At 68.6% G+C, this 27,999-nt stretch overlaps 1 protein-coding gene across 4 annotated transcripts; it reads right to left on the reverse strand.

Annotated features, from left to right (window-relative positions):
- Positions 1–479: 479 nt before the first annotated feature.
- GIT1 (GIT ArfGAP 1) lies at positions 480–27,985 on the reverse strand. Of its 4 annotated transcripts, XM_084650617.1 has the most exons (22): positions 27,524–27,983; positions 17,826–17,959; positions 17,087–17,199; positions 16,911–17,016; positions 16,169–16,255; positions 15,033–15,163; positions 14,686–14,780; positions 14,364–14,406; positions 13,455–13,481; positions 12,338–12,386; positions 12,016–12,088; positions 8,842–8,939; positions 8,326–8,437; positions 7,960–8,087; positions 5,970–6,122; positions 4,917–5,144; positions 4,203–4,256; positions 3,595–3,681; positions 3,213–3,289; positions 2,151–2,333; positions 1,674–1,737; positions 480–1,535 (listed from the first exon to the last, which is right to left on the reverse strand). In XM_084650617.1, exons 1-22 carry the CDS (start codon positions 27,573–27,575, stop codon positions 1,323–1,325), a joined length of 2,307 nt encoding a protein of 768 aa, XP_084506743.1. In that variant the 5' UTR covers positions 27,576–27,983; the 3' UTR covers positions 480–1,322. The 4 variants fall into 4 exon arrangements, with proteins under 4 accessions (XP_084506743.1, XP_084506745.1, XP_084506744.1 ...); XM_084650619.1 differs by lacking the exon at positions 4,203–4,256 and having other exon boundaries at positions 27,524–27,985; XM_084650618.1 differs by lacking the exon at positions 13,455–13,481 and having other exon boundaries at positions 27,524–27,982.
- Between the last annotated feature and the right edge of the window lie 14 nt (positions 27,986–27,999).

Raw genomic sequence — 27,999 nt, forward strand, 5'->3', positions numbered from 1 at the left:
TCCTCCACAAGAGCCAGAGCCTCCATTGGGCCCCAGGCGACGCGGGGCAGGAGCCCCTCTCCGGTGAGTGCCCACAGCCCCCCCAACCCGCTGAGGGCCACAGCCCCCCCTCCCCTCTAGCGGGGCCTGACCACACTCGGTCTTCTCCAGAGGCGGCTCCTGGCGGCCCACAGCAGACCCAAGAAGGGGCAGCGGCCCCAGCAGCCACGGCTGCTGCTCCAGGGGGCATCGAGTGAGAGCGCCGACAAGCCGGGGGCCAGCTCTGACCGCCCCATCTGGCCCCCGGCCCAGCTCCCCGGAGAGGGGCAGGGGCCCGCACCCGCAGCTCACACTTTCTGCTGAATAAAGTGTTTTAAGGGAGTTGTTGGGTCTGGCTGCTCCTGACGGGCGGAGGGGCTGCACGAGCAGCAGTTCTGGAGAGCGGCTGCCGGGGCTCCGCTTGCCCTGGGGGGAGCCGGCAGACAGGGGGGAGCCAGGGCCACAGTCACATCTTTATTGGATCCAAATGTACAGTACACACCTGGCCGTACAGGCTCCAGCCAGCCTGGACTCTCCTCCGCCCCTTCCCCAGGCACCCAGCTCCTGTAGGGGATAGGAGGCAACCATGCCCGCCTCGGGTGCCCGCTCCCATGGCACTGGGACTTTGGCTGTAGAGAGAAATCCTGGGGCAGTGGGGGAGGGCCCAGGGGGCATGAGGCGAGGGGCCTGCCCCGGAGCCGCCGTGCAGGGGGCGAGGTGGTGGCTAGCAGGCTGGGGGGCTGAGGCTCGCACGAGAACATGCCGGGCGCCAGCCATGGCAGGCTCCGGTTCCAGTGTAATGCTGCAGGCAGTGCCCTCCACGGAACGGGGCTGAGGGCACTAGGGGTGCGGCTCCTCTGCCCAGCACAAACAGCTACACACACTGTACAGGGGAGGTCGGGGAGAGGCTCCCGGGCAGCACCCTGCTGCCCAGTTAGTGGTTCCTTGGCTGGTGGCGGGTTGGGCCGGGAGAACGGAACGAGGGGCTATGTACAGGGGCACACGCAGCCCAGGCTGGGGACAGAACCACTGACCGTCTGGGAGTGGCCACAGGGCAGCGCTGCTGCGTGGGGGACGGGCTGGGGCAGGGGCATAGCCGGAGCCGCGCTCTGCCCCACGCGGGGACACTGGCAGCGTGGGGGGAGGGGGCACAGCCGGAGCCGTGCTCTGCCCCATGCTGGCAGCACGGGGGGCCAGGAATGGCACGTGCTCAGGTCCCGTGGGCAGACTAAGGACACTTGCGCTGGCTGGTCCCCGGCCCCACGTCCTAGCCAGGGGAGCCGCCCGCCGGGGGGGGCCAGACCTCACAGCTTCTTCTCGCGGGTGGTGATGGTGACCAGCTGCTTGGCGGCCTTGGCGATGTCGTAGGCGCACTGGATGACCTGCTGCGTCAGGAGCTGGTAGTCCACGGGCGCGCCAGGCTCCGGCGGGATGGTCTTGCGGCACTCGCTCTGCAGCCGGTAGGCGCTGGCATTGAGCAGCCGCAGGGAGCCGCGCACCGTCTCCAGGGCTGGCTTCTGCAGCAAGGCAGAGACAGGCCTTTGGGCTCCACTGCCAGGCAGGGGCGCTGGGGGATGGGATGGGGGCGCAACCCAAGCCACACGGCCGCACCTGGGCACAGAACAGGCATGGCCGGGCAGTCAGGCCCCTCTTACCTTGGGGAAGAGCGAGGCCATCTCGGTGACGGCGGAGTGGATCTTCTCGGAGCAGGGTACGAAGCTGGGGAGAAGGCAGAGCCGTTAGGCCTGGCTCAGCCATGGCACTGCACGGTCCCCACCCCCAGTGGGGCGCCAGGTGGCTCCAACTCCCGCACCCAACCCCCAGCCAACACCAAGAGGAGGAAATGCCCGTAGCAGCAGCTGGGAGCTGGAGCAGCCTGCCCCAACCCCCGGGCACAGCACCTCCCCCCAGCAATGCAGCCACTTCTGGGGGATGGGCAGCCTGAGAGAAACTGAGGCAGAGCCCTTAGACCAACCAGAACTGCAGGGGGTCATGGGCTGGCAGGATCCAGCCCCCAGTCTCTCCCCCACCATGAGGAACTTGGGAACCTGGCCAGGAAAGGGGGGCCCAGCTCTCTAGTGCCTATGGCTCTGAACACCCCCAGCCCCAGTTCAGCCCCTGCCTGGCCCTACCTGTCATGCTTGAACTCCTGGGCAGCCCGCAGCAGCTCCTGGATGTTCTTGGTGACCTGCTCGGTCTTCAGGATCACGTCCTCGGTGCTGGGCAGCCCGGGGTCCAGCTCCCCGTCCAGGGCCTCCAGCTCATGGTGGAACTCGTCGTCCTTCCCCAGGTCCAGGAACCGCTTCCCATCCATGCTGCAGGGACGGAGCTGGGTCAGGGGCAGCAGGCCACGAACCAGGGCCATGGGAGGCGTTCACTTGCCAGGAGACCTGCCCCAGGCTGCTCCAGGGCCCTTGCGTCGGGGGCTGGGCACCAACACTGGCTGGGATTCCCAGCGCTCTGCCCGCCAGCATGGGCACTGGGCCTGGAGAGCAGCCAAGTGCACCACGGCCCCGCCCCTCCCCACCAGGCCCCGCCCCTGCCCAGAGCAGCAGCTCCCTGGCCCCGCCCCTCCCACCAGGCCCCGCCCCTGCCCAGAGCAGCAGCTCCCTGGCCCCGCCCCTCCCACCAGGCCCCGCCCCTGCCCAGAGCAGCAGCTCCCTGGCCCCGCCCCTCCCCACCAGGCCCCGCCCCTGCCCAGAGCAGCAGCTCCCTGGCCCCGCCCCTCCCCACCAGGCCCCGCCCCTGCCCAGAGCAGCAGCTCCCTGGCCCCGCCCCTCCCCACCAGGCCCCACCCCTGCCCAGAGCAGCAGCTCCCTGGCCCCGCCCCTCCCCACCAGGCCCCGCCCCTGCCCAGAGCAGCAGCTCCCTGGCCCCGCCCCTCCCCACCAGGCCCCGCCCCTGCCCAGAGCAGCAGCTCCCTGGCCCCGCCCCTCCCCACCAGGCCCCGCCCCTGCCCAGAGCAGCAGCTCCCTGGCCCCGCCCCTCCCCACCAGGCCCCACCCCTGCCCAGAGCAGCAGCTCCCTGGCCCCGCCCCTCCCCACCAGGCCCCACCCCTGCCCAGAGCAGCAGCTCCCTGGCCCCGCCCCTCCCCACCAGGCCCTGCCCCTGCCCAGAGCAGCAGCTCCCTGGCCCCGCCCCTCCCCACCAAGCCACGCCCCTCCCTGGCCCCCCGCCCGGCCATGCCCCTGACCTGAGCAGCGCCTCGCCAGCCTGCGTGTTGTCATAGTCGCTGTCAGTCCCACTGCCGTGCCGGTCTAGCTTGCTGGTCTAGAGGGGAGAAGGGGCAGCGTCAGGTGCAGGCTCCACCCTCGGCTCCCCACGGGGTCCATGACACCCCTTCCCCCCATTGGTAGGCTCCTGGACCCTCCCCCGCGAGGCTGGGGAACCCCGCAATGGAAGCCTCGTCATGGGGCTCCCTGTACAGAGCCCTCCCCTGCCCCGGGCATAGGGCTGGGATCTGCCCCAGTGTTGGGCACAGGGACAATGCGCCCACCCAGCATTGAGGGCTTAACCCCCACTCCAGTCTGCCCCAGGGCCGGTCCCTCCCCCTCGGTTCAGAGTGAGTACATCACCATGTGGCGGGCGCCGTCCTGCGTGCCGGAGAGCAGCGGGGAGGAGGGGGGGAAGGGCACCGAGGAGGCAGACACCCCCTTCCGGATCTGCAAGAGGACAGGGCGAGTTGGGGCGAGTGGGTACGAAAGGTGCCAGCCCCCCAGAATCACAATTCCAGCCGCTCCCACGGACAGACACCCATTGGCGCGCACGCGGCACGGCTGACTCCCAGTCGATGACGAGTTCCCCCCACTCCACAGCGTCCGTCCCAACCGGCTGCACCAAGGCTCCAGCTGGCAGCAGCCCCTCGGGCCCCGCCCCACTGTGGGGGCCCAAGCTAACCCCCACCCAGTGCGTGACTGGGCTGCCCACGCACACCGTGGCAAGAGGGCACCCCCAGGCCGGGCAGCAGGACTCGAAGCTAAACAGGGGCTTCCCTGGGGGGAGACACGTGCCGGCAGGGCATGCAGACTGCAATGCACGCTTCTCCAGGGCCAGTGCCGGGGGGGGGGGCGCTCGCTTCTCCTGACACAGGCACAGGGGGCCGTGTGTCGCACGAATAGCAGGGGGAGCACGACCCCCACAGGAAGCCAGTCCCAGGGTCCCTCCAGCCCCCCCGCCCCCTTACCCGGTACACGCTGGCCGGGATGTGCGTGGAGTACACAGCTTCATCCTCCACCTCCTGGTGACACAGCAAACGTTACCCCCAGGCTGGCGCCCAGCGACCCCCCCAAAGCCCAGGCTGCTGGGTGCTGCCTCACAACAGTGCCCTGCCCCACCACCAGCGGGGCTGCACCAGCCCCCGTGCCCCAGAGTGGTGAGTCGGTACCACGGGCGCAGAGTCCCCGCAGTCAGCGCCATGCCCAGCACCCCGTCTGGCAGGCAGGCAGAGCACCGAGGTTCAGCCCCCACGTGCCCAGCCTGTCCCCCTCAGATGCCGCCGTGGGGAGTCCAGCTGCCTTGTGGCCACTGACAAGCAGCATCAGCACTCGCTGTGCGGCCCAGCACGGCACAGGCCCAGTTCACACAGAGCTGGGATGAGGACCCAGGAGTCCGGGGGCTGGTCCCTCTGGGCCATGCTGCTGTCCAGAGGGCCCTGATCTCGCAGCTGGGGACCCAGGGGAACCCCTGTTCGGCCCTGCATGCTGGCTGGCTCCCCCCAGCACCCGGTGGCAGAGACCTGGAGCAGGAGCCTGAGCCACGGAGCAGGGCGGGGGGCTCCGGGCCCCAGGCAGCAGTGCGCAGAGCTGCAATGCCACCCAGGTGAGGAAAGGGGTGCCCGGGGGTGCTGCAGCAAGGGGACACCCTGGGACAGGCGTGGCCCTGACCCCCCAGGACTCACGCTGGAGTGGAAAGGCTGCAGGCGGCCGACCAGCTCGTCCACGGGCTGTCCGAAGGGCTTGAGAACAGAGCCCGGCTCGTACATGGAGAAGGCCTGTCGGTCGCGCCGGTGAGCTGCTGCCGTGGCCACGCCATGCCCATGCTCCGAGCGCTCACTGGGGGCCGGCACTGCATGCCCGGGGCCCGGCTGCTGCCGCATCTGGGAGTTCTCCGCCTGCAGCTTGTGGATCTGGAGGGATGGAGCAGCGCATGGTGGAGACGCCGGCACCGTGCCCAGACAAAGGCCCCCCGCCCCAGGACCCCACAGACACCCCCCGGCACCGCAGTCATGCCCCTTCCTGCCCCTGGCACCGGGCCCACAGACATGCCCCCTGCCCCTCCCCCACACACCCCTGGCCCCTGCACCAGGCCCACAGACATGCCCCTCCTGCCTCACTCCCAGCCCCACAGACGCCCTCTCATGGCCCTGGGCCCACAGACTTGCACTGTCCTCCCCTGCCAGCACCAGATCAACAGACACCCCCTCCTTCCCAGCCCAAAGACATGCACCCCCAGCACTGGGCCCAGACACACCCACTCTCCCTGGCTCACAGAAATCCCCTTTCCCCCCCAGGACATGCCCCCTCCTGCCCCAGCACTGGCCCCACAGACACGCTCCCTTAGCGGGATTGACCCCAACTGGGGGTGTCAGGCCGGGGCCACCTTGGCACCTAAGTCCCCTGTAAGCTGCGTGGCCCCCACCTAGCCCAGCCCCCCACCTGCCATGGCTGGGGCACCCCTCCCCCCAGCCCCAACTCTGCCGTGGCCCAGACCTGCCGAGGCCGGGGTGACCCGGCCTGGCCCCAAGTGTGACAGGCACAGCCCAGCCCTGGCACTGCAGCACGGAGAGCACGCCGGGGGGAGTCCTCTCTCCTCGCCGGAGCCCCCTCCTGCCCCCCAAACCGGAGCCCTCACCCCCGCACCCACTCCGAACCCCTCGGCCCCACCCCCGCCACAGACCAAAATTCACTCCGCACACAGGCGGGAAGCCGGCGGGACGGTGCCCAGCACGAACCTCACGCTGCAGCCGGCGCAGCTCATCGCTCAGGCTGCTGTTCACCTTCATCAGCTGCTGCACCTTGGCCTCAGAGGCTGCCAGCGCCTTCTTCACCTCCAGGTACTCCTGCAGCGTGAGGGGCCCGTCCGACAGGTCCGAGGAGTCCATGCTCTGCGGGGAGAGCGGCTGAGCAGGGGGCCCGCACCGGCCACCGCCCCCGGCCGCAGCGCCCGGCACGCCCCGGCCTGGCCCCAGCCACTCTGCCCCTCAGCCCTGGTGCCCAGTCCTGGCACCACACTGGCACCGGAGGCCACCTGCCAAATGGGGCCTGTCCAGGAGCAGGGCCATGGCACAGCAGGCACCCACCAGCTCCTCTCCCCAGGACCCGAGCTGCAGTGGCTTTGCCCGCCCCACGGGTATCCTGAGGGCAGCAGGGAGCAGGGTCCCCAGTGCCATCCCTGGCTCCAGGCATCCCGTGCCCGCCCACAGCCCCCTCCAGAGCTCACCACCCAGTGGCCCAGGTCCAGGCAGGAGCCAGGAAGAGAAGAGGCCAGGAACCTGGGCCCAGCCTGACCCGACTCCAGCAGCTGCCCCAGCTCGGACCCACCAGGACACCTAGAGATGACCCAGCTTCCTTTCCCGAGCGGCGGGAAGGAGCCCCTGGGGAGACTGATTCACGGTGTTGATACACTAGCTGGGGCTGCTCGGGGGGGGTCGGAGTGGGGGGGGACCCCAGGGCTGGGGTAGCAGGGGGCTGCGGGGGAGTGGGACATTGCACTCCATAGGATTCTATGAAAATATGCTAATGAGTGTTAATATGATGTAACTGGAATATGCTTCATGCAAAAGGTGTCTTGTAAGGAATCATTACAAAGCTTATAATCTACTGAGTGTGGTTATCATATTTGTATGAATGTATCATTCTTGTATCTGAAACTAGAAATATGAAATTTAACTCTGAGGTCCTATTGTAATTATGCAAAGTGTGGGCCATTCATGGTGGTTTGCAATCTTGAGGGCTCCCATCAACCAGGACAATTGACTATGGATGGCTTTGTTTGCTTGCAGGCCTTCCTGTGAGCCAGGCTGGGAAGAATGAAGGCTTGGGGGGGTCGCACAGGACATGTGACCATGTCACCTGGTACTGAAATCCATCTTAAACCTGGTGCTTTTCCATTTAGGAGGAGGGGTGGGGACCCAGAGAGTCAAAAGATTCCCGCCTTGTGCCAAAGCTATTTTAGGGGTGGAACAGAACAAAGGGGGCTGCAGTCATGAGAAATCCCCTAGCTACCACCTGAGATGAAACAAGGACTGTACCAGGGGGAAGGATTGGACCCAGACTAGAAAGGACTCTAGTCTGTGAAAGAAGATTATTGGAACATCTCTGAGGGTGAGATTTCATCTGTATTCAGTTTCCTACTGTATTAGGCTTAGACTTGTGTGGTTTTGTTTTATTTTGCTTGGTAATTTACTTTGTTCTGTCTGTTATTACTTGGAACCACTTAAATCCTATTTTTTATACTTAATAAAATCACTTTTTACTTACTAATTAACCCAGAGCAAGTAATTAATACCTGGGTGAGCAAACAGCTGTGCAGATCTCTCTCTCAGTGTTCTAGAGGGCGAACAATTTATGAGTTTACCCTGGATAAGCTTTATACAGAGTAAAACTGATTTATTTGGGGTTTGGACCCCATTGGGAACTGGGTGTCTGGGTGCTGGAGACAGGATCACTTCTTAAGCGGTTTTCAGGTAACGTGCAGCTTTTGGGGGACGTGGTTCAGACCTGGGCTGTGTTTGCAGCAGGCTGGCGTGTCTGGCTCAACAAGACAGGGTACTGCAGTCCCAAGGTGCCAGGGAAAATGGGCTCGGGGTAGTCTCACCACATCAGGTGACAGTACCAAGGGGGTCTCTGCGACCCAACCCGTCACAGGGAGCCCAGAGCTGGGCTCGCAGGGGGCTGCGGGGCGGATGGTAGGGGTGCCCGGGGGGCAGCGCGGGGGCTCACCCGGGCACGGTTGTTGCGGGCAGCGCTGCGCAGCGGCTCCTGGTCCGTGTCCTCGTCAGAGGCAACACTGTCGTAGTCGTGCTGGTCGTCTGGGTCACTCTGGCTCCGCACCGGGTAGTCGACGGCGTCTGTGGGAAGACGAGGGTCTCGGTGTCTCAGCACCCACAATGCACTGGGGCAGGGAGCCACAGCCAGCCAATGCCAGCCCAGTGCTGGGGCACCACAGTCATGCTGCCCCCCAGCCGGGTTGCCATGGCGAGGAGAAAGCCTCTGCCCAGTCCGCCTCTCCCCCCCGGGCAGCTGGGACGCCACCATCCTCCCTGGCCTCCCCCTCCCCCGTGGGGCTCTCCCCCCTCGCCCACTCACCTGTGGGGCTCACCAGGCTCTTGCCCTGCTGCCGTCGCTTGGCCTCGCTGAGGATGTCGATGATGAGGGTGGCAAACTCCCTGGCATTGAACCGGGCAAGCTTCTGCCGCCCCTGGCGGAGGAAAGAGTGGGTGAGACAGGCTGCAGCACCTCTGGGGCCCGCCGCTCTGTTGCCCTGACCAGATGCCCTGCACCGAGCACCCAGGGCAGCCTCAAGCAGGGCTGGTCAGGCTGATCCGGGGGCAAGACAGCGAGCACACCCGCACTGCCTGAAGGGGCTGTGGGTCGGGAGTGAGGGGCACTGCAGAGCTGTGAAAGGGGGAGCCCAGGGCAGGCAGAGGGGGGCACTGCAGAGCTGGGATCATGCAAAGGGGACCCTCTGAGCCCCTTGGCCCAAGGCCTGGGCCCCCAGACCCAGGGGCACAGGGGAGGTGCCAGGCCCTAGGAGTTGGGGTTGGTGTGACCCTTATCCCGGTCAGGGGCAGGGAGCGCCAGCCAGAGCGGGGAGCGGCATACCTGGTTGCGCGTGGCGGAGTACTCGGGGTTGACGGGCAGGAAGGGCACAGCGCTGCGCTCTGTCACCAGCGTGCTGTGATTCTGCGTCGTGAGCCAGACTGCAGGGAGCAGACGGGCAGCGGTTACCGGGCACCTCGATGCCCCTGCCCCCACCCACACTCACCCGGGACGCAGGCCCAGCCCCACGGGAGCTTGACACACTGGACCGCAGCACTGGGGGGAAACAGACCCAGAGAAGGCCCGGACCAGCCCAGGCAGCGAGCCAGGGATAGAGCAGGGTTTGAACCCAGGAGTCCTGGTGACCTCGCTATCTCTCCTGGCACTCCCAGTCCCTCCAGAGAGCCCCGCAGCCAGCCCCAGAGCTGGCCCATCCAGGCTGCTGTCGCGCACCCCCCTGGGGTGGGCTCAGGCACCCCCCACCCCCTCCTGCCAACTAGGAGCACCCATGCAGCTGGGGGCATCCCCAGAACGGCAGGAGCCCCCAGCACAGGGAAGGGGAAGCCCCACTGCTGAGTCAGGCAAATGCAAGGCCCCAGTGCCAGGGGCATCTGGAGCCTGGGCCAACTCGCCCAGAGATGGGCTCCCCCCTCTCTGCCTGCAGGGGGCTGGACCCCTCCAAAGAAGCCACTGAGAGCTGGGCTGGGACTCGCCGCACGGCCGGGAAGGAGCCCCAGAGTACAGGCTGCTGGCTCAGCCCCCAGCCACGGCCCAGAGAGGGCAGCCCACGCCCCGCAGCCACTCGCGGAGCAAAGGGAGGAGCGGGTACTCCCGGTAGCCTGGGCACGGCTCCAGTCTGGCACGAGCCATGCAGCGATGTGGCAGCACCATCGGGACAATGCCAAACCCCGAGCGTGAGCTCTGGCCGGCTGCTCCAAGCACAGCCCCATGGCCGCCCAGCCAGGCTGGGAGCTCACTGCACCCCTCTCCCGGACACCCCGCGGCACAGCTCTGCTCAGAGCCCAGCGCCCGTCCACCACGGGTGCCTGTGGGCACAGCTGTGCTGTTGGGAAGCTGGGGGTGGGGGGGGAGCGCGGCCCAGCCGACAGCCCTGCCCCATGGCAGTCGGCCCTGAGCATAGAGCAGCAGTCAGGGCTCTTCCGCTGAGCGGTGCCAGCAGCCTCCATCCGGGCAATCGCCTGCAGGGCACCCTGTGCAACCCCCCCCTCTGCCCCGAGGGAGACAGGCTCCCGGGGACCATGCGGGGCAAGGGCAGGAGCTCCGCCCTGGAGAGACCAGCCAGCCGCAAGCCCGAACCCAGAAATGCTCCCAGCCTCCCCCCACCTCCTCACCCCGCCAGACACCCGCCCACCCCAGCGGCTGCTCCCAGCCCCCGGCCAGGGCCCTGCCGGCTGGGGCCTCCTGGGGGAAGGATCAGCAGGGGTGCAGCCAGCCACTCCCCGCGCGGGACCCCCCCAGACCCACCTCGAGTGCTGCCCAACGGCTGCCCGGCCCCCGCGGCCCTGCGCAGCCCACGGCCTGTTGAAGGAACTCCAGCAAGGAGCCCCCCTGTCCAGCCCAGCCGGCAGGCGGGCGTCAGCGGCTGCCAAGGAATGAGGAGGGCGGGCCCAGCTCCCAGCTGCGGGGCGGAGGGAGCCAGCTGCTCTGTGTCTGAGCCACATCCCCAGCCAGGCCCCAGCAGCGCCCGCCTCCCCCGCGCCCGGGAAGGGCCAGCCCCACCGCTGCGCAGCAGCGACCCTGGCTGGCTTGTGGCACCCTGCGCCGGGTGCTGGCACCATGGCCTGCCCTATCCAGCTCCGGGCCCTCCAGCGCCCGACCCTGTCACAGCACCCCGGCCAGCTCCCGATCCCCACCGCCGGCTGCTCGCACAGCGGAGCTGTCGGCCAGGAGCAGCGCTGGGCTCCCCCACGCAAGCCGGCGGGCACTGGGGGCTGCACGGGGCAGGGATCCCTGTGGACACTTGGTCCTGACGGAGGCATTTTGTACCAGCCTTGCCCTCTCCGGTCACTGGCGCCCAGCCCAGCACCTCTGCCCCCGCCAGCGCACACCAGGCCGGGGAGGGGCGGATGGTCTCTGGGGCCCGCTGGCACCACCTGGGCAGACCGCTCTGTGACGGGGCCCCGCACTGTGACCCCCAGGCTTGGGGCAGCAGCATCTGTAGCTACATCACAGCTGTAGCCCCCCAAAGCGCCCCCAGCCGAGTGACCCTGGAAGCCGGGGGCAGCACCAGGCCCGGCTGGGCACGTCTTGGGGCTGCGCTGGCAGCGTTCCAGGCCAGACTTAGCCGGGCGAAGCCCCGGGCACTGGGATCCTGCTACCCAGACACCGAGGGATCCCCGCCTGCGCCTGGCAGAGCCGCCGCCCCCTTGGGAGCCCAACGGCCAGGCAGAGCCGAGGAATCTGCCAGCCAGCCATGCTGTGCCAGGGAGGCGGCCAGGGGAGTGTCTTCTGGTGAATCGAGCCTGGGGTCTGTTCCCAGCTCCGCTATGGGGGCACCTGGGGATAGACCCATCCCGATGGACACCTCTGCTCCCCTCTGCCCTGCCAAGCTCCGAGTCCAGCACGCGAGAGCGCTGGGGGGCAGCTTTCTCCCCAAGTGCCCAGGGCTGCGCCACGCACAGTAACACGCCCGCCCCCGGGAGATCCCAGAGCCGCACGCCCCCTGCACCAGCCAGCCAGGGACAGCAAGGCCCTGCCCTTGGGACAGGAACGACAGGGCTGGGGCTGACAGCCAGACCCGAGCTGGGCTGGGCGTGGGGGCGGTGATGAGGAGTCTGGGCACTCCCTGACACTGGCTTCCATAGGGAGTGGGCACCTCAGCACCCATAGGAGCAGCCCCACACACAGCACCCCAGGGCCCAGGCTACAGCATGGGGGGGCTCCTAGCTGGGAACAGAGCCTGGGCCAAACCCATCCCTGGCTCCCCAAAGCCCCATCCCCCCAAAACGCAGCGCCAGCATCATTCCACCCCCCTTCCCCAGCATTGCCCCACCCCCGGCCTGGCATCGCCTGCCCCCCCAATGCACCGGCATCACCCCCCTCCCCTGGCATCACCCATTTGCTCCCACCCCAGCATCGCCCGCCTTCCCTGATGCACCACCATCGTTCACCCTCTGCCCCCACACTGGCTTCACCCCTGCCCTGGCATCGCCCATCCCCCAATGCACCGGCATCACCCCCCGCCCTGGCATCACCCGCCGCCCCCCCCCCACGCACCAGCGTCGTTCTCCCTGCGGTCCACCTCGTCATACACGTCCATGGCTAGCTCCTCGAAGAGGCGGTTGCTGAGCTGGAAGCAGAGATGGGCAGGTCACGGGAGGTGGGGGCAATATGGGGGGGTGGAGTCGGAGCAGCCCCTCGGCTCGGCAAGCTCCAGCCCCCTCGGCAGCAGGGCCCCATGGGGGGTGGGGGGTTCCCAGGGGTTGGGATCAGCCCTGTCCCAGGGCAGCTGGTCTGCGAGAGGTGGCTGCTGCAGGCCAGGCCAGGCCAGGCCTGCCCCCCAGCCCCACAGCAGGGCCCAGCCCCCAGCCCCACTTACCGCCTGTAACTTCTTCTTCGCCACTTTCGCCAGCTCAGACAGGTCCAGGCTGCACATGGCCGGGGCGGGGGGAGACAAAGCAAGAGGGGTCACTGCTGGGCCGTGCCCCCTGCCAGCCGACGCCCCACAAACCCTCAGGCAATGGGGTGAGCCGCATGGCCATAGATGGCATTCAGCTCACCTAGCCGACATACCGACCAGGCACCGTGGTGAATGGCTAGTCCTGGGGCACAGGCAGGGCGATGTGGATCAGGAAAGGAATAGCAGGGGGCTGTGGGTCAGAAGTGAGGGGCACCGGCCGGGCTGTGCGTGGGTGGGGGATCCCAGGGTTGGGAGAGCAGGGGGCTGCAGGTCGGGAGAGAGGGTCACCGGCAGGGCTGTGGGTAGGTGGGAGGGTCCCAGGACTGGGCTAGCAGGGGGCTGTGGGTTGGGAGTGAGGGGGACCAGCAGGGCTGTGGGTAGGTGTGGGGGGGTCCCAGGGCTGGGCTAGCACGGGGCTGCAGGTCGGGAGTGAGGGACACCGGCAGGGCTGTGGGTAGGTGGGAGGGTCCCAGGACTGGGCTAGCAGGGGGCTGTGGGTTGGGATTGAAGGGGACCAGCAGGGCTGTGGGTAGGTGTGGGGGGGATCCCAGGACTGGGCTAGCAGGGGGCTGTGGGTTGGGAGTGAGGGGGACCAGCAGGGCTGTGGGTAGGTGTGGGGGGGGGGTGTCCCAGGACTGGGCTAGCAGGGGGCTGTGGGTTGGGAGTGAGGGGGACCAGCAGGGCTGTGGGTAGGTGTGGGGGGGGGGTGTCCCAGGACTGGGCTAGCAGGGGGCTGTGGGTTGGGAGTGAGGGGGACCAGCAGGGCTGTGGGTAGGTGTGGGGGGGTCCCAGGCCTGGGCTAGCAGGGGGCTGCAGGTCGGGAGTGAGGGGGACCGGCAGGGCTGTGGGTGGGTGGGGAGCCCACACCATGCCCCCTGCTCTCCCCCTCTATCAATCCCTTCCTGCCACTATACAGACTGAACCAGCTGGGGGCACGTTAAGGCCAGACCCAGCGGCAGGGGCCGCCCAGCCGGGTCCCAGCGGCGTGGGGCGCGTCGCACCCGGACACTAGAGACAAGAGCGGAGGGGACAATACCTCTGCGCCGTGCCCTTGGGGCGCGCCCTGCACTCCGGAGAAGGCAGCGGAGGGGAGAACAGGATAAAGGAGGGCATTAAACGCAGTCAGAGCAGGAGTGGCATGCCACGCCCACAGCCACGCCCACAACAGGCATGGTCGCGCCCACATAGGCCACACCCACAACTGTCATAGCCACGCCCACACCCGCCATGCCTGCCCTGCCCCACAGCCCCCAGGCAGCGCTCTCACAGGCAGACACAGGGGCATACAGCCACCAGTCTGCCCCACGGGCAGCGCCCATGCCAGGGACCACTCAAGAGACACACAAAGGGGAGCAGAGTGGCAGGCTTGGCACTGGCCACGGGAACCAGAAAAGGGGGCACTGGGTACGGGGGGCCCGCAGGGGCCCCCTTCTCCTCCAGCGCTCCCTACAGGCGAGTCCAGCGCCTACCCCAGCTGCAGCCCTGCCAGGAGGCCCCGCGAGGAGGCTCCAGGCCCCAGTCCCTGCCACAGTCCAGCACTTGCCAGCCCCTAGGCGCTGAGGGGAGGGGGGGGGCATGATGCTGCTGCGTCTCCTGTGCACAGGGGCTGGGTCGTTCCGGCAGCATGGGGGTGTTGGCAATGCCCCTTGGCAGGACCCCAGTGGGGCCAAGGCCTGGGGCACCGTGGAGACCGAGTGTCCCTGTGCCAGGGCAGGGCACTCAGGGGCAGGGGAGCCAGGTCCCAGACTGTCGACCCGACCCAGCATGCACCAGAGGTGCGGGCTAGCGGAGGAGGGGAGACCCACGCTGCTGCCCCCTCCCCACCCCGTGCGGCTGAGTTGATCAGCGGGAGCAAGGTGCAATTCTGGCAGTGCCCACAGGGTGGCGGCATTTCCACCCTCACAGGTGGGGGAGTCTCCCAGCAGCGGGGCGGGCGGGCGCTCACCTGTCTGCCATCTGCGGGATGATGTAATGCCCATTCTTGTGGTCTGGAAAAACAACGGGACCGACGGTTAGCTGGGCGCTGCTGGCCCAGAGGCAGAGCCCCCCACTCCCAGCTCCAGCAAGAGCCCCCCATGGGCCCCATGCCAGCCCCACACGCAGCACCCGCCTACCCACTGCTCACTGTGCCCCAGCGACACCCGACACCCCCCCCCCCGGCTCGCATCCCTCCCCTTCCTCCCGCTGCTCAGATCCTTCCCTGGGGCGTGGCCCCCTCCCCCCCAGCTCTCTGCCCGCCCAGGTCTCCCCCTGGCCCCTGCACTCACCCGGCTTGCGGCCGCACAGGTAGAAAGCAAGCCGGTCCGTCAGCTCGTACTGACACTCCACCAGCCGGTCCGCGAGCTCGTGCTGGGCTGCCTGCCTGCAGGGGGAGGGCAGAAGTCAGACCAGGAGCAGGGCAGCCAAGCGTCTGCAGGTCACCCGCTGCGGGCACTGGCTCAGCTGCTTTGCGTTTGGTGTAAGGCTGTGGCCGGCAGAGGCTCCAGGCTCCAGCAACCCACGCGGACGCCCCTGCACTGCCCTTGGGCTGCTGTAATCACTGGACAGGGTCCGTGCGAAACCTCTCCAGGGCAGCCAGCCGGGGTCCCACGGCCAGGCAGCCTCTGGCACTCACCGGGCGTAGTCGATGGGGGTCCTGCCGTTCACATCGGGTGCCCCAGGGTCGGCACCGTACACCACCAGCAGCTCAGCCTGCAGGATCTGTCCAGCCTTGGCAGCAACGTGCAGTGGGGTGGTGCCCTTCTCCTAGGGCAGGGCAAGGGAGAGTCAGACAAGGGCAACTGGCACATCGCACCAAACCACAAGAAGGGCACCAGGACCGGGCTAGCAGGGGGCTGCGGGTCAGGAGTGAGGGGCACCGGGGCTGGGAATAGCAGGGGGCTGCAGGTTGGGAGTGAGCTGTCCCAGGGTGCCTGGCTCTGAGGGCCCCCTCACTGGCCGCTCTCTTTCTAGGGAGCCTCCCCCAGGCCCCACATGGTCACGGGTCTCTGTCCCTCCCGGAGCAGCCATAGCGCTGGGCACTAGCGGGCAGTGCAGCACCGGACTAGAGATTGGCCTGGCCTGGGGCTGGCATCGGGCCTGAGACGAGGTGCCCCTTGCTGCAACAGTGAACCGGGAACCCCAGCACCATGCCAAGCTTCTGCCCCCCTGGCGCCCAGGCCTGCCCTAGCCACCTGGTGGAGGGGTCTCAAACACTCGGCCCGCAGGATTATTTCCTGCAGCCCGCCAAGCTCCCCACCCCATGCTCCCCCTCCCCACAGCATGCCATGTCCCCACTCCTCTGCTTACCTCCAGGCGCTTCCTGCAGCCAAACAGCTGTTCGGCGGCACTTAGCACATCCCAGGAGGGAGTGGGGAGGAGCGGGGAGCCCTGCGCTCAGGGGAGGAGGTGAAGAAGAGGCGGGGCCGGGGCAGGGATTTGAGGAAGGAGTTGGAATATGAGCAGAGAGGGGGCGGAGTTGGGGTGGGGACTTTGGGGAAGGGGTTGGAATGGGGACGGGGAAGGAGTGGGAAGAGGCAGGGCAGGGGCTGGGCGGGTCAGCGGTGCAGCCCTCGGGCCAACGTACTAGTCCTCACGTGGCCCTCGTGGTGATTCGAGTTTGAGATCCCTTAGTGCCAGCACAGGAACGGAGACCTGGCATCACCACAACCCCCCGGCCAGACCTCTGCTGCCCTCCTGAGCCACCCCGGCCCAGAGCCCGCGCCCCTTCCCCTCCCCGCTGCAGGGCAGAGGCACCCGGCCAGGCCTCACCGGGTGGAAGAAGCTGGGCTGGGCGCCCAGTGAGAGCAGGCGCAGGCAGGTCTCCAGGTTCCCCGTCCGCACACTCGAGTGCAGTTGCTAGAGGAGACACAGCGGAGCGTCAGCTGCCCTCCCATCCCACCGGCCTTCTGGGAACCTGCCGGACCGCCCCGGGGCATGGCACCCACCCCCGCCTGGCCCCAGAGAGGAGCCCTGGGAGGGGCTGGGGTAGGGGAGGGTCTCAGGGCCTGGAACAGCACCTGCCTCGCTTGGAGGGGCAGGGCCGGGCAGCGAATGGCACTTGGGATCCAGGCCCGCTGGTTGCTCCATGCCGAGCCGGGGTGAGGAGAAAACCTGGCACCCCCCAGCCCGCTGACGGGCTGCCCCAGCCCAGGGCCCAGCAGGGCTTGGCTCTGTTCACAGCAGCAGCTGCCCTCGGATGGTCTCAGTGAGGGAAACCCACATGCACAAGGGGGCAGCCCCAGGCACCCTCATAACACTGCATGACTCCAACCTGGGCCCACTGGTGCCCAACGCATGAGTCTCCAGTGCCAGTCCCACCCCAGCGCCCACTGGAGGGCACCGAGGACCCCTGCCCCCAACAGCGCCCAGCACGGCGGGCTAGAGGGGTGGACATTTTCCCACCACAGCTGGGCATTCCCCTTTGGGATCCAGCCCCGGTGCTCAGCACTACCCCACTAGGGCACCGCACCCCCAGGCCCCCTGGTGCCACGCCTGCTGCTCGGGCCCCTACCTTGCTGAGGTCCTTGGCCGTGACGCCGTCGTCATCACGGCAGGGCAGCTTGTGCACGAAGGCCAGCATCTGGTACTTGGCCCGGATGAACTCGGACTTGGTGGGGCTGGGGAGAGAGGGGACAGGGTGAGACCGCGCCGGGCTAGCCCCTCCCCGCCCCCCGGGGGGACACTTACTGCACTTTGTCCTGAGGATTGGCCTTGCGACGCCCGCTCTGCACCTGTGCCGGGTCCAGCAGCGAGTGCTCCCAGATGGAGTTGGCTCCGTTGCTGGCCAGAGTGTGCAGCATCTGGGGAGAGACGCACCGGCTCAGCGCCGCTTCCACCACGCACCCCCTGGCCCTCGGAGCTGCTGCCGGAGAGCCAGGGCTGGGCTGGCAGGGGCCGCGGGGCGGGCACGAGGGGCGCCAGGGCTGGGCTGGCAGGGGCCGTGGGGCGGGCGCGAGGGGCGCCAGGGCTGGGCTGGCAGGGGCCGTGGGGCGGGCGCGAGGGGCGCCAGGGCTGGGCTGGCAGGGGCCGCGGGGCGGGCGCGAGGGGCGCCAGGGCTGGGCTGGCAGGGGCCGCGGGGTGGGCGCGAGGGGCGCCAGGGCTGGGCTGGCAGGGCGGGTTACACAATAAAAATAACTTGAACCAAACCCCAGCAGCGGGAAGGTGGGGGAGGGGCGTTCAGGCCAGCAAGCCGTGGGCACGAACCCACTGGCGAGGCAGGGCCGGCAGTCCGGGAGGGGACCAGTCGCGGCTGCTGGAACGCGGAATAATCCCAGCACCAGCCCCACCAACCTGCCGCTCCCAGGGACGCTGCATCAGGCAGCGCACCCACGGGCAGTGCCAGGCAGGGGGAGCCGCACAGACCCCCAGCGCCCCTCCCCCCGCCCATGGGGCTCGGGGTGCCCCCCCGGGCACTGCCCACACCCACCTGCAGCAGCGGGGAGGGCCAGGGGCTGTGGCGCAGGTGCTTGACGATGGAGATGTGCCGGCCCAGGCTGCGGTGGATGCTGCAGCATTCGTCGCAGATCAGCACGCCGCGGTTAATGGAGGCCCAGCCAGGGTCTGCAGGGGCAGGAGATGGGTCAGACGCCCCTCCTGCAGGCCTGGCACACGCCAGTACCACGGCCCCCACCGGGGACACCTGCCAAGGGCTCGGTGGCTGGCCCAGCCTGGCAGGAGGGGACCTTCCTCATGAGCGCTTGGGCCCTCGCCCCAAAGGTGAGGAGACCCAAGGTGGGCACCGGGTAAATGCCAGCCGGGCACTCGGCCACAAAGGCCTAGAGCACTCCAGACAAGCTGGTGAGTAAGGGATAAATGCCCTGGCTCTGAGAGGGGGGTGGGTTAGAGCGGGGGGCCTGGGAGCCAGGACTCCTGGGTTCTATCCCAGCTCTGGGGGGGAGCGGGGTCTGGTGGTTAGAGCAGAGGGACTGGGAGCCAGGACTCCTGGGTTCTACCCAGCTCTCACACTGACTCAGTGTGTGACCGGGGACAAGTCCCATCTCAATGTGAGGTTTAATTAGGGTTTGTGAAGCACCGAGGGACTCACAGCAGGCTCCAGATCCCCAGGGTGGGTGGCCAGCAGCCAGAGCAGAGCCCCGACCCCCGGAGCTGGAGCAGGCCCAGGGGGCAGCTGCTTGGGGCGTGTCACTCTGGGGTGGCACAAGTGCAGCGAATGGGTGGGGGGCCCCCAGGGGGCTCCAGCGGACAGAGCGTGGGAGAAGCTGGAGCATATGCCAGCGGGGGAGCACCAATGCCCCTCCCCCAGGTGCAGAGCGCAGACAGCCCCAGGCACTGTCCCCCCCCCCAACCCCCGTGCTGCTCTGCTATTCGCCTCCAGGGGCGCCTACCCCTCCCACCCTGCTGTCTGGGGGTGTCAGTCACCCGTCCCTGCCCAGAGCTTCCCAGGGCCCATCTGGCTGCTCCCCGCCATCGGCTGCCATGGGGACGGTTGCTAAGGTTTCCCTAGCTACAGCTAAGGGGCTCAGGCGTAGCTAGGGAAACCCTAAGGTTTCCCCTAGCAACCTGGCTCCAGGCCTGGGGCGGCCTGGGAGCAGGGACTGTTCATCCTGCCCAGGGCCCGCTCCCATGCCCAGCCGGGGGGCAGGGCAGGCACGGTGCCAGGCAGGGAGCAGCGTGGCTCTGCAGGGGCGTCAGGCCCGGGAAGGGGGGCACTGGCTTGGGTTCTGCAGGCCCGGGGGACGAGCCCTGCGCACCCACCAGTGGGCACAGCGGGCACCCACCCATGGCCAAGCCGAGCAGAAGGTGCCAGCCCCAGGGCAGCACTCGGCTGGGGCTCCCCGCTGGCTCAGACAGGCCTCGGGTTTTCCACCATCACTTCCAGGAGCCTCCCTGGAAGGCCGACCCTGCCGGGGCCCCGGGGCTTGGGGGGGTTGCGGTGGAGGGCAGAGAGCAGCCCCCGCTGCCCGACCCCAGTGCACAGCCAGGCTCCCCGAGCTGCATGGCCACAGGAATTATATACTCACCAGCCATCCCCGGGGGCACGGAGGGGCTGAGTGCGCATTCAGGGACGTCCACGCAGCCCGCCAGCCACCAAGCAGGAGCAGCCCAGTGCCCCCTGGGCACAGCTGGCACCGCCTGGGACAGGCCCCCCATGCCCACTGTGGCCCATCCCCTCAAACCAGCCACTTGGCTACTGGTGCCTAGTCACAGGCCAGGGCTCAGAGCCGCTCCGGTCGAGCACCTGCCCGGGTTAAATCCAGGGGGCTGCTGCAGTCACAGCCCCCCAGGAGCTATGTGCTCTCAGCCCCCCCCCCCCCCAAAGCTGCCTGCTTCCCCCTCCCTGCCCCGCCAGGGGGCTCAGGGCAGAGACACAACTGGCTGCAAGGTCGTGGCGGGCACAGGGATTGCTGGGAGCCCCTGCCCCGTACTCAGGGCCCGTATTCTCCATGGACACAATGGGGTGACCCCCCACTCAGCGCACACGGTACCCCCCGGGGCAGACGAGTGACTCACTGAACTCATGCCCCTCACAGCAGACAGGGGGGAGCGCTCCCAGTCGGGCCTGCACCCCAATCCCAGAGCAGCTCTGCCAGCTCAGAGCGCAGCCGGCTTCACGCCCTCCCCCACCCGGCAGCCTCCCACACACAGAGCTATTCCCGGCTCCTCGCCCACGTGTCGCTCCCTCAGGGCCGCGCCAGGTGCCAGGGGGCCCCCAGGCAGCATCAGCATCACAGAGCGGTGTGGGGAGCCCTGGGTGCGGGACGCAGCGCACTGGGGGAGCTCTCAGCAGCTGGAGAGAGGGGATGGCTCCCAGCCCTGTGCTCGGACCCCGGTACCTGCTTTTTGTGGGCAAAGAAACCTGCCTCGCCCCTGCCCCCAGGGAATACACGGGGAGGAACGGGCCAGCAGCCCGGCCCCTGCCCTCTCCCCGGGCCCCTGGGATCAGCTCCGCCCCACAGAGCTCTGCCCGGGCGTGCCGATGGCCAGCAGCAGTAGTATTCCCGTGTGCCTGGCGCACATGGCACCAGGCTCCCTGCTGTGCCCGACCACCCCCCAGCAGGCCAGCCCCGAGGCCCAGGCTCAGCGCACCTCGGCTGGACAGCCGGGGTAACCCAGTGCCTGGGAGCCAAGCGCCCACCGCTCCGCCAGCTGCCAGGGGAGGCCAGCGGGCGGGGGCCACGGAGCAGACAGCCCGCCCCAGGGTGCTGTACCACTGCCCCTTCCCAGGGGAACAGCCCCATTGCCCCCTCCTGCCCCTGCCCCACCCCAGAGCCTTCCCGTGCCACGCTCGCCCCATGGCCCGCATGGGAACACCAGCCCCTCCCCCAGCCCAGCCGGAACGGAGCACTCGGCCCGAGAACAAAAGGCCACTTGAGATGCCGTGCACTGCGGCTCAGAGCCCACTCCCCTGCCCCCACTCGGAGGGGCACACGGCCCGCGCCACGGGGAGCCCAGCCTGGCTGCAGGGAGCACCCGCCCCAGCTCTCTCATACGCGCCAGGGCCGGGCATCAGCTCCGGCAGGCACCCCCCGGGGCAGGGCAGGGCACGAGCAGGGTGGCCCAGCATGGGCACCGAGCATGCAGCTGCTCCCCCAGGGTCCACGGTGCTGTACACTGCCCCACTGAGCCAGGCCTAGGGTGGGGGGGCACGGAATCCACCCTCCCAGCCCCACAGACGGGCCCTCTTCGACCACTAAGGGGCACGCAAAGGCTCTGCCGGTGCCCCTAAGTCCCGACCCCCAGCCCAGCTCTGCCGGTGCCCCTCACTCCCAACCCGCAGCCCCTGCTAGCCCAGCCCCAGGCTCCCCACCCCGGCCAGCCCTGTCGGTGCCCCTCACTCCCGACCCACAGCCCCTGCTAGCCCAGCCCCAGGCTCCCCACCCCGCCCAGCCCTGCCGGTGCCCCTCACTCCCGACCCGCAGCCCCTGCTAGCCCAGCCCCAGGCTCCCCACCCCGCCCAGCCCTGCCGGTGCCCCTCACTCCCGACCTTTCTTTGGTGTTTATAGGGGGCCTGCCCCATGGTGGGGGCTTTCGGGCACTGTGGGAGGAGGAGACATTTACTCTGCCCCCAGGCAGTTCTGTGCTGGCGGCCGTATGCCAGGCCGGCCCAGCTGTGCCCGGCACGGCCCCTGGAAGCCTCCCGGCTCTGCCGCCCGGCCTTGATTCCTGCAGCCTGCGTCAGCGCCGCCCCCACCCCCGCCAGCCCGCTGCAGCCCCACATCCAGCGGGGAGCAGAGCAGGTTCCCGGGGGCGTCCCCTGAGCCTCCTGGGAAGGGGGGTGGCAGCCAAGGGGAGTCCCTGGCTAGGGTGGCACCGGGGGCTGCACCCATGGGGGCTCTCCCTAGGACACAGGGCAGGTCACACGGGGACTGTGGGGGGGGGCAGCCACCTCCCTCGGAGCCAGGCCAGGGGTCGCAACAGCTGCGGCAAGGTCCCTGGGAGAACGAGAGCCAGGGCCAGGCCCCGCCTGCCACGGCATGTGCGTGTGCCCTGAACACCGCCAGGGGCCTCCCCCACATGCTGTCCTGTGCGGGAACCTCCCCCAGCTCTGCCCCTGCCCCCAGAGCCCTGCCCCACGGCCCCTCTATCCCGGCCCTGCCCTACAGTCCCTCCATCCCAGCCCCGCCCCACAGCCCCTCTATCCCAGCCCTGTCCCCCCCAGCCCCACCCTACAGCCCCTCTATCCCAGCCCTGCCCCTCAGCCCTGCCCCCGGAGCCCTGCCCCACGGCCCCTCTATCCCAACCCTGCCCCCCCAGCCCCGCCCCACGGCCCCTCTATCACAGCCCTGTGGCCCCCAGTCCCACCCTACAGCCCCTCTATCTCAGCCCTGCCCCCCCCAGCCCTGTCTCACGGCCCCTCTATCCTTGGCCTGCCTCTGCCCCCAGCCCTGCCCCTCAATCCCACCCCACAGCCCAGCCCCCACAGTTCTGACAGTGCCCCAAAATCCCACCCACTACCCCCTCCCACACACACCCAGCTGCTCCGGTCTGCAGGACAGCACCGGTGGAGCCCCCATCTCTGTCCCTTCCCGTGAGGCCCAGTCTGGCCGCCCTCCCCAGGCTCTGGGAGCTGGAGAGACATGTTATGCAAATGCTGCTTGCAAAGTTCAAACCAGCCATTTGCAAAGCAAAGGGGGGTGGTCTGAGCTCAGCCTCTGCCAGGCTGGGGGGCAGAGCAAGAGGAGGTCAAGGTTTCCCACAGCCCCAGCACCCTGCACAGGCAGCCAGCCAGGGACTGAATTGGAGGCAGGAGCTGCCTTAGGCCACACACAGGCTGGGGGGGAGGAGGCCGCGCCCAGGGCTCCCCCACGGCCGGAGAAGCGCAGGTGACGGTGCCCTGCCTGGAACTCTGCTCAGCGGGCGGGTGGCTCCGGCCCCCAGCCAGGCCTGCATCTGCCCCGCGCTGCTGCACAGGAGAGAGTCACAAGCCAAGGGCACAGTGTCCTCGCGAGAGCCAGAGCAAGGGGGAGGCTGCCCTCCCATGGCCCCCCCAAGCCCCGAGCGCAGCCCTTGGGGTCCTGACAGAGCTCTCCGGAGCAGCCCACGGACCCCAGCACATCCAGACAGCCAGGGGCTGCCCCAGTCCAACACGGGGGCCTAGGGGAAAGACCCCAGCCCAGCTCCCGCGCTGCCATCACCCCCCATCCAGCCACACTGCCCACACTGCCCCCCACCTGCCCTTGGCCCCGTCGGCACCTTGCCCAGCAGAAGGCAGCTCCACGCCCCACAACCCAACCCAGCCCAGAACCATGGTGCACCTGCGGCTAGCACGGGCTGGGCACAGGGGAAGCTGCAGCCCCAGCTCAGAGCCCCTTGCTGGGCTCAAATCCCAGCGAGTTGGGCCAGTCAGATACAAGCCACAGGGGCCGTCCGCAGGCTCCCGGCACAGCCGCGGGTCCACACACTGCCGGGCAGGCCCACCAGCCACTGGGGAAGCCGCTTGCTTGGGCACTGGGCCAGAGCCCCCGTGCTCTGCCCCACCCAGCCCAGCCCGGCCATCTGGCCAGGAGCCAGTGCTGGAACCAGGCCCCAATCCTGGCAGAGAGGGAGCTTTGAGAAGGGACTGGCAGGGGTGGCCGTGACAGGCCTGACTAGCCCAGGACAAAGCCTTCGCGGAAGCCCAGCCGGATCCCAGAGCCTGGCCGGCGCTGGGCTGGGGGAAGAGGTTTGATCTGGTCATGGGAAGGAGCTAAATTCTTCAGGAAGGAACCTGAGGAGGGAGCAGTGCCAGCCCCCCCCCCGCCGCTCTGCAATGCACCCAGGCCCACTGGCTTGCGGGAGCGCCCACGGGAGGCTGGCGCCTCCCAAGTGTTTGGGGGAGGCAGGAGCCCACGAGCCAGGCTTCCCCTGGGCACAGGCTGAGCCCCACACCCCCCTTCCCGGTGCACCAGCCAGCATGCCACCCATCCCCCCCGTCGGCAGGGCTCCCCGAACGGGCTGGTCGCAGGGAAAGGGGAGCCCCCTGGGACACGATAACACAGGTGCACACCCAAGGTGGCACAGCCCTGACAGGCAAAGCCAGGAGCCCTTCACCCTGAGAGAGGGGGATGGGCCCCCGGGGAAGGGCCAGGAGCCCTGCTGCTCCGGGCGGGTGCCAGACAAAGCCCTGGGATAGTGCAGGGGACATTCCTGCCCCGTCAGTCCCCACCCCAGGCCAGGTGCTCTGCCAGGCTGGGAACCCCTGCGCTGGGGCCACTCCGGTCTCTGCCCCCGGAGAGCCATCTGCCCTGCTGCCAAGGGGGTTCAATGCTCATGAGCGCGGGGGCCAGAGGAGCCCACCCGAGTGAGGCAGCTTGGGGTCGCCACTGGCAGAGGGTCCTAGCGATCAGCCTCCGATATGCCTGCGGCTGGGGAGGCTCAAGCCAGGAGGTTGCAGGGCTCAGGCTGCGTGGTCTGGCCAACGTGGGAGATGGCCACATGGCCGGCTCACCAGTGGGAGAGAGGGGCAGCCCCGCCCAGCCAGACTCACACCAACTCAGCGGGGAGGGACGGCCCACAGAGGCAGCCAGGCCTGGGGCCCCCCAGCCTCACAGCCCTGCAAAGACGCTGCGGGGCAGGCACTGATCATGCAGGGAACCCCCCTGCCAAGCCACACTGGATAACAGGCCGGAACGGGGGCATAGTGGACACTGAAGGACTCCTGGGTTCCACCTGTGGCTCTGCATGGGCTGCCGCCTCTGCCGAATGGGGACGGGGCCTGGCCTGCCGGGGGTGACAGGACACCCAGCCCTCCACGGGGCCTGCAGCCGAATGCCAGTGGGTGGGGGGCAATAGCCCAGGCTCTCAGCAGCGCCTCCCCCCAGCCCTGGCACCGGGGCCCAGGGCCGAGTTCCCCTGTTGTCCCTGCAGAGGAAGCTTGGCTGTTGCGGATGGAGCAGCCCCCCCCATGCTTCCTTCCTGGCTGCACTGGAGAGGAGCCTGGCCCATGGACCGGCCCCAGCTGCGCTGCTGACTCGCCATGCCCGGAGCACCCAGGCGGCATCCCCCAGCCCTGCCCCCAGCCTCTGCCCTGCTCACCGGGGTGGGGGGCAGAGCTGCTGGGTGAGCGGCATGGGGGGGGTCCCAGAGCTACCTGGAAGGGGTACGGAGGCCCCCGTCAGTATCAGGCAACGGCCAGAGGACACAGGCCTCTCCTGGCTGTCTGCAGAGGAGGAGTAAGAGGGATGAGGCAAATGCCCTGCGCAGCCAGCGTGTCACGCCCCCCCCCCCTCCCGCAGGACAAGCGTGGGCACCTCACAGGCATGCAGATGGCACAGGAACAAGGGGCCTTGGCAGCAAGACCAGCTGCATCTGTGTCTCTGGGCTCGCGGCCGCCACCGTGAACAGAGCGCGCCGCCATCGGGGGACTGAGGCCAGAAGCCCCCGGCCCGGCATGGCCAATCCCACACCTCGCCTGGGATCTCCACTCAGGCTGCCCAGGCCACAGAGCAGCAGCAGCAGGGACCCCCAGGGGCCAGCATGCAGCTCCCTCTGGCTGCAGTAGGATCCCAGAGATCACCTCTGCCACCCTGCAGGGGAGACGATGCTGGTCCCATGGTCACCACCCTGAGCCACTGGAAACATGGCCTGGCCGTAGCTGGAGCTCCCTGCCCCAGCCTGCTCACGGTGCTACCCAGCACCAGGACAGCCAGGCAGGCCCTGGGCACCACCTCCTCCTGTCCGGCATGTCCATGACAGTGTAGCCGGAGGAGGAGGAGGTCCCAGCAGGGGGTGTCCTCTTCCCACCTCACCGCATCTGGCAGTCAGCAGCGCTGGGCACCTGCTCAGGAGCCCCCAGAGCCCCCCACTCATGCACACCACAGGCCCATCCTAGCCAAGCACGTGCTGCACGTAGCACAGAGGAGACAGGGTAGGGCCCCCGCACCCCACATCCCACCTCTGCTGGGGGTACCCAGGCACCAGCAAGCTCATGCTCAGGAGTAAGGTTGGGCCGGGGGTTCAAGTCCTGCTCCCCCAGGGAGTTGCCATGTGCGTTCCCAGCTGTACGATGGGGTACAAGCCCTGCTTGCCAGGGGGCAGGAGAGATCGCAGGGGACTGTGTAAGTACCAGAGCCAGCAAGGGCCGCAGTATCCCACTGAACTGCAGGGACCAGCGGGAACACTCAGCACCCCGGGGTGCCCAGAGGGACCCTGCACCCACAGAGGGCAGGGCCTCTGTTGGTGCTTACTGGCCTTTTCCAGCTGCCTCGTGGGAGGGGAACTGCCTCTGGGAATGGGAGGGGGCAACAGACACGCTGTGCTCTAAGTGGGCTGGGAACGCACATGCCACTGTGCCTGGGCGCCAAGCACTCACACAGCTCCTGCCCACCCCGAGGCCAGGCTCACAATGGGCGCACACACCCACCTCCCGCCGGGGACGCGCCGGGCCCCCCTGTCTGCAGGAAGCAGCCCCGCCGGATTTTATAACTCATTTCCTCACGTGGATACGGATTGAAGGAACTGTTTCCCAGTTCCACAGCGAGGAATCCCTGCTGCGCTCGGCCCTGGCGTGAGACACTGGGGCACGACTCCAGGGCCACCCCGTGGTGCTCTGTACCACCAAGCACTGCGGCACGCATCTCCACCCCTTCCCACCCCACACACGCCCTGGCACACGTGAGGCACCATGCTAACGGGAGATCTTCCTTCCCATCCATGCCAGGCCTGAGCTGGCTAGCTGGTGCTCTCGCAGGGCCTAGGACCCTCCTGTAGCGAAGGGAAGGACCCCCAAGTCTCCATTGCCATAGGGGACTATGCTTCCAGCTATGCCCCATTGGCAAGGCAGACCCTCTGGCCTGGGGCCTGCGCCGCCATGGCTGGGAGGCAGCGTCGCAGGAGGGGAGGTACCGCTAGCAGATCCGACCTGGTCTCTCATGACACGCCGCGCTCCGGCCCAACGCCTGGCAGTGCGATGAACGGACAAACGGACACGCTCATTCGGCACGAGGCCTTCGGATACCACAGTCCTTCCGATGACCTCACTGCTGTTCGACTGCCGGGCCCCACAGCAGAGAAATGCACCTTCTCTCCCAGGCCGGGGCCAGCGCGAGGAGCCAGTGTCGGCCTGATTCTGCCCCGCCACGCTCCCCCGACCCAAATCCACGCCGGGGAATCCTGCCTGGGAGACTCCTCGGGGCTGGGGGGCACCGTTCGGTTTGGAAAACACGAACAGGGATCCGAGTCCTGCCCCAGGGAGCCCCTGGGGGTGGAACCCACCAGCCAGCCCAGCTGCTGGCCCACCCTGCAGACGGCACACGGGCAGCAGAGCCCCATCCTGGGGTGGGGCTGCCAGAGGGGCAGGTGCGATGGTGCCCGGGCTCTGCTAGGGCTCCCACCCTGGCCACCCCCTGCAGCCCAGGGTCAGGGGAGTGAGTGCCCAGGACAGCACTGGCAGGGGCATTCACCGGGAGCCCCCTCCCCAGAGACCCCAGCTGCTCTGCACCCGAGCCGAGCCAAGGGGGGGCTCCAGGCACCCCCTTGCCCCGCCCCCCGAGAGCCCTGCACCAGTGGGGAGCGGCTTGCGGGGGGGTCTGACACCCTCTGCCCCTAGCGCACAAGCTCCCGGCCCCCCCCCAGCCAGACCGAGCGGGGCCCCCAGCGGGGCCTGCCCCCCGGCTCTGCCCAGCCCCCCGGCGGCGGACGAGCCCGTGCGCGCAGGCCGGGCCGGGGGAGGCCCGGAGCCCTCACCTGGGGCGCTGCAGTCCGCGCACACCTCGGTCCGCGGCGCCTTCCGGGACATCCTCAGCGGCGAGGCGGGCAGGGCCTTCTGGGCCAGCGTGGGGCCGGGCCGGGCTCTCCGGGGTCCCGCCGCTCCCACGGCGCAGCTCCTGCAGGAAGCGGCGCAAGCCCGGCCCCTGCGCAGGGAGGGGTTCGGCGCAGGCTCCCCCCAGGCCCGGCCTGCCGGAGGAAATGGAGCGGCGAGCGCACGGGGGCGCAGCGCCGCGCAGCCAGGGCGCGCAGGGGCGGCGGGCGGCTGCCGGGCTGAGCTTCGCCCTGGCCCACCCCGGCCGGGCCGCCGGGACTCAGGGGCTGTTCCCAGCTTTGGGGGCAGCGGGGCTAGGAGCCAGGACTCTTCTCGCCTTCGCTGCGCCACTGCCCGGCTCCCTGGCCCGGGCCGAGTCACACCCCAGCTACTTTGTGCCTCAGTTTCCCCATCGCACGCT

The sequence above is a fragment of the Lepidochelys olivacea genome (assembly GCF_965140295.1).
Source record: "Lepidochelys olivacea isolate rLepOli2 genome assembly, chromosome: 17".
In the NCBI taxonomy this organism is placed as follows: domain Eukaryota; kingdom Metazoa; phylum Chordata; order Testudines; family Cheloniidae; genus Lepidochelys; species Lepidochelys olivacea.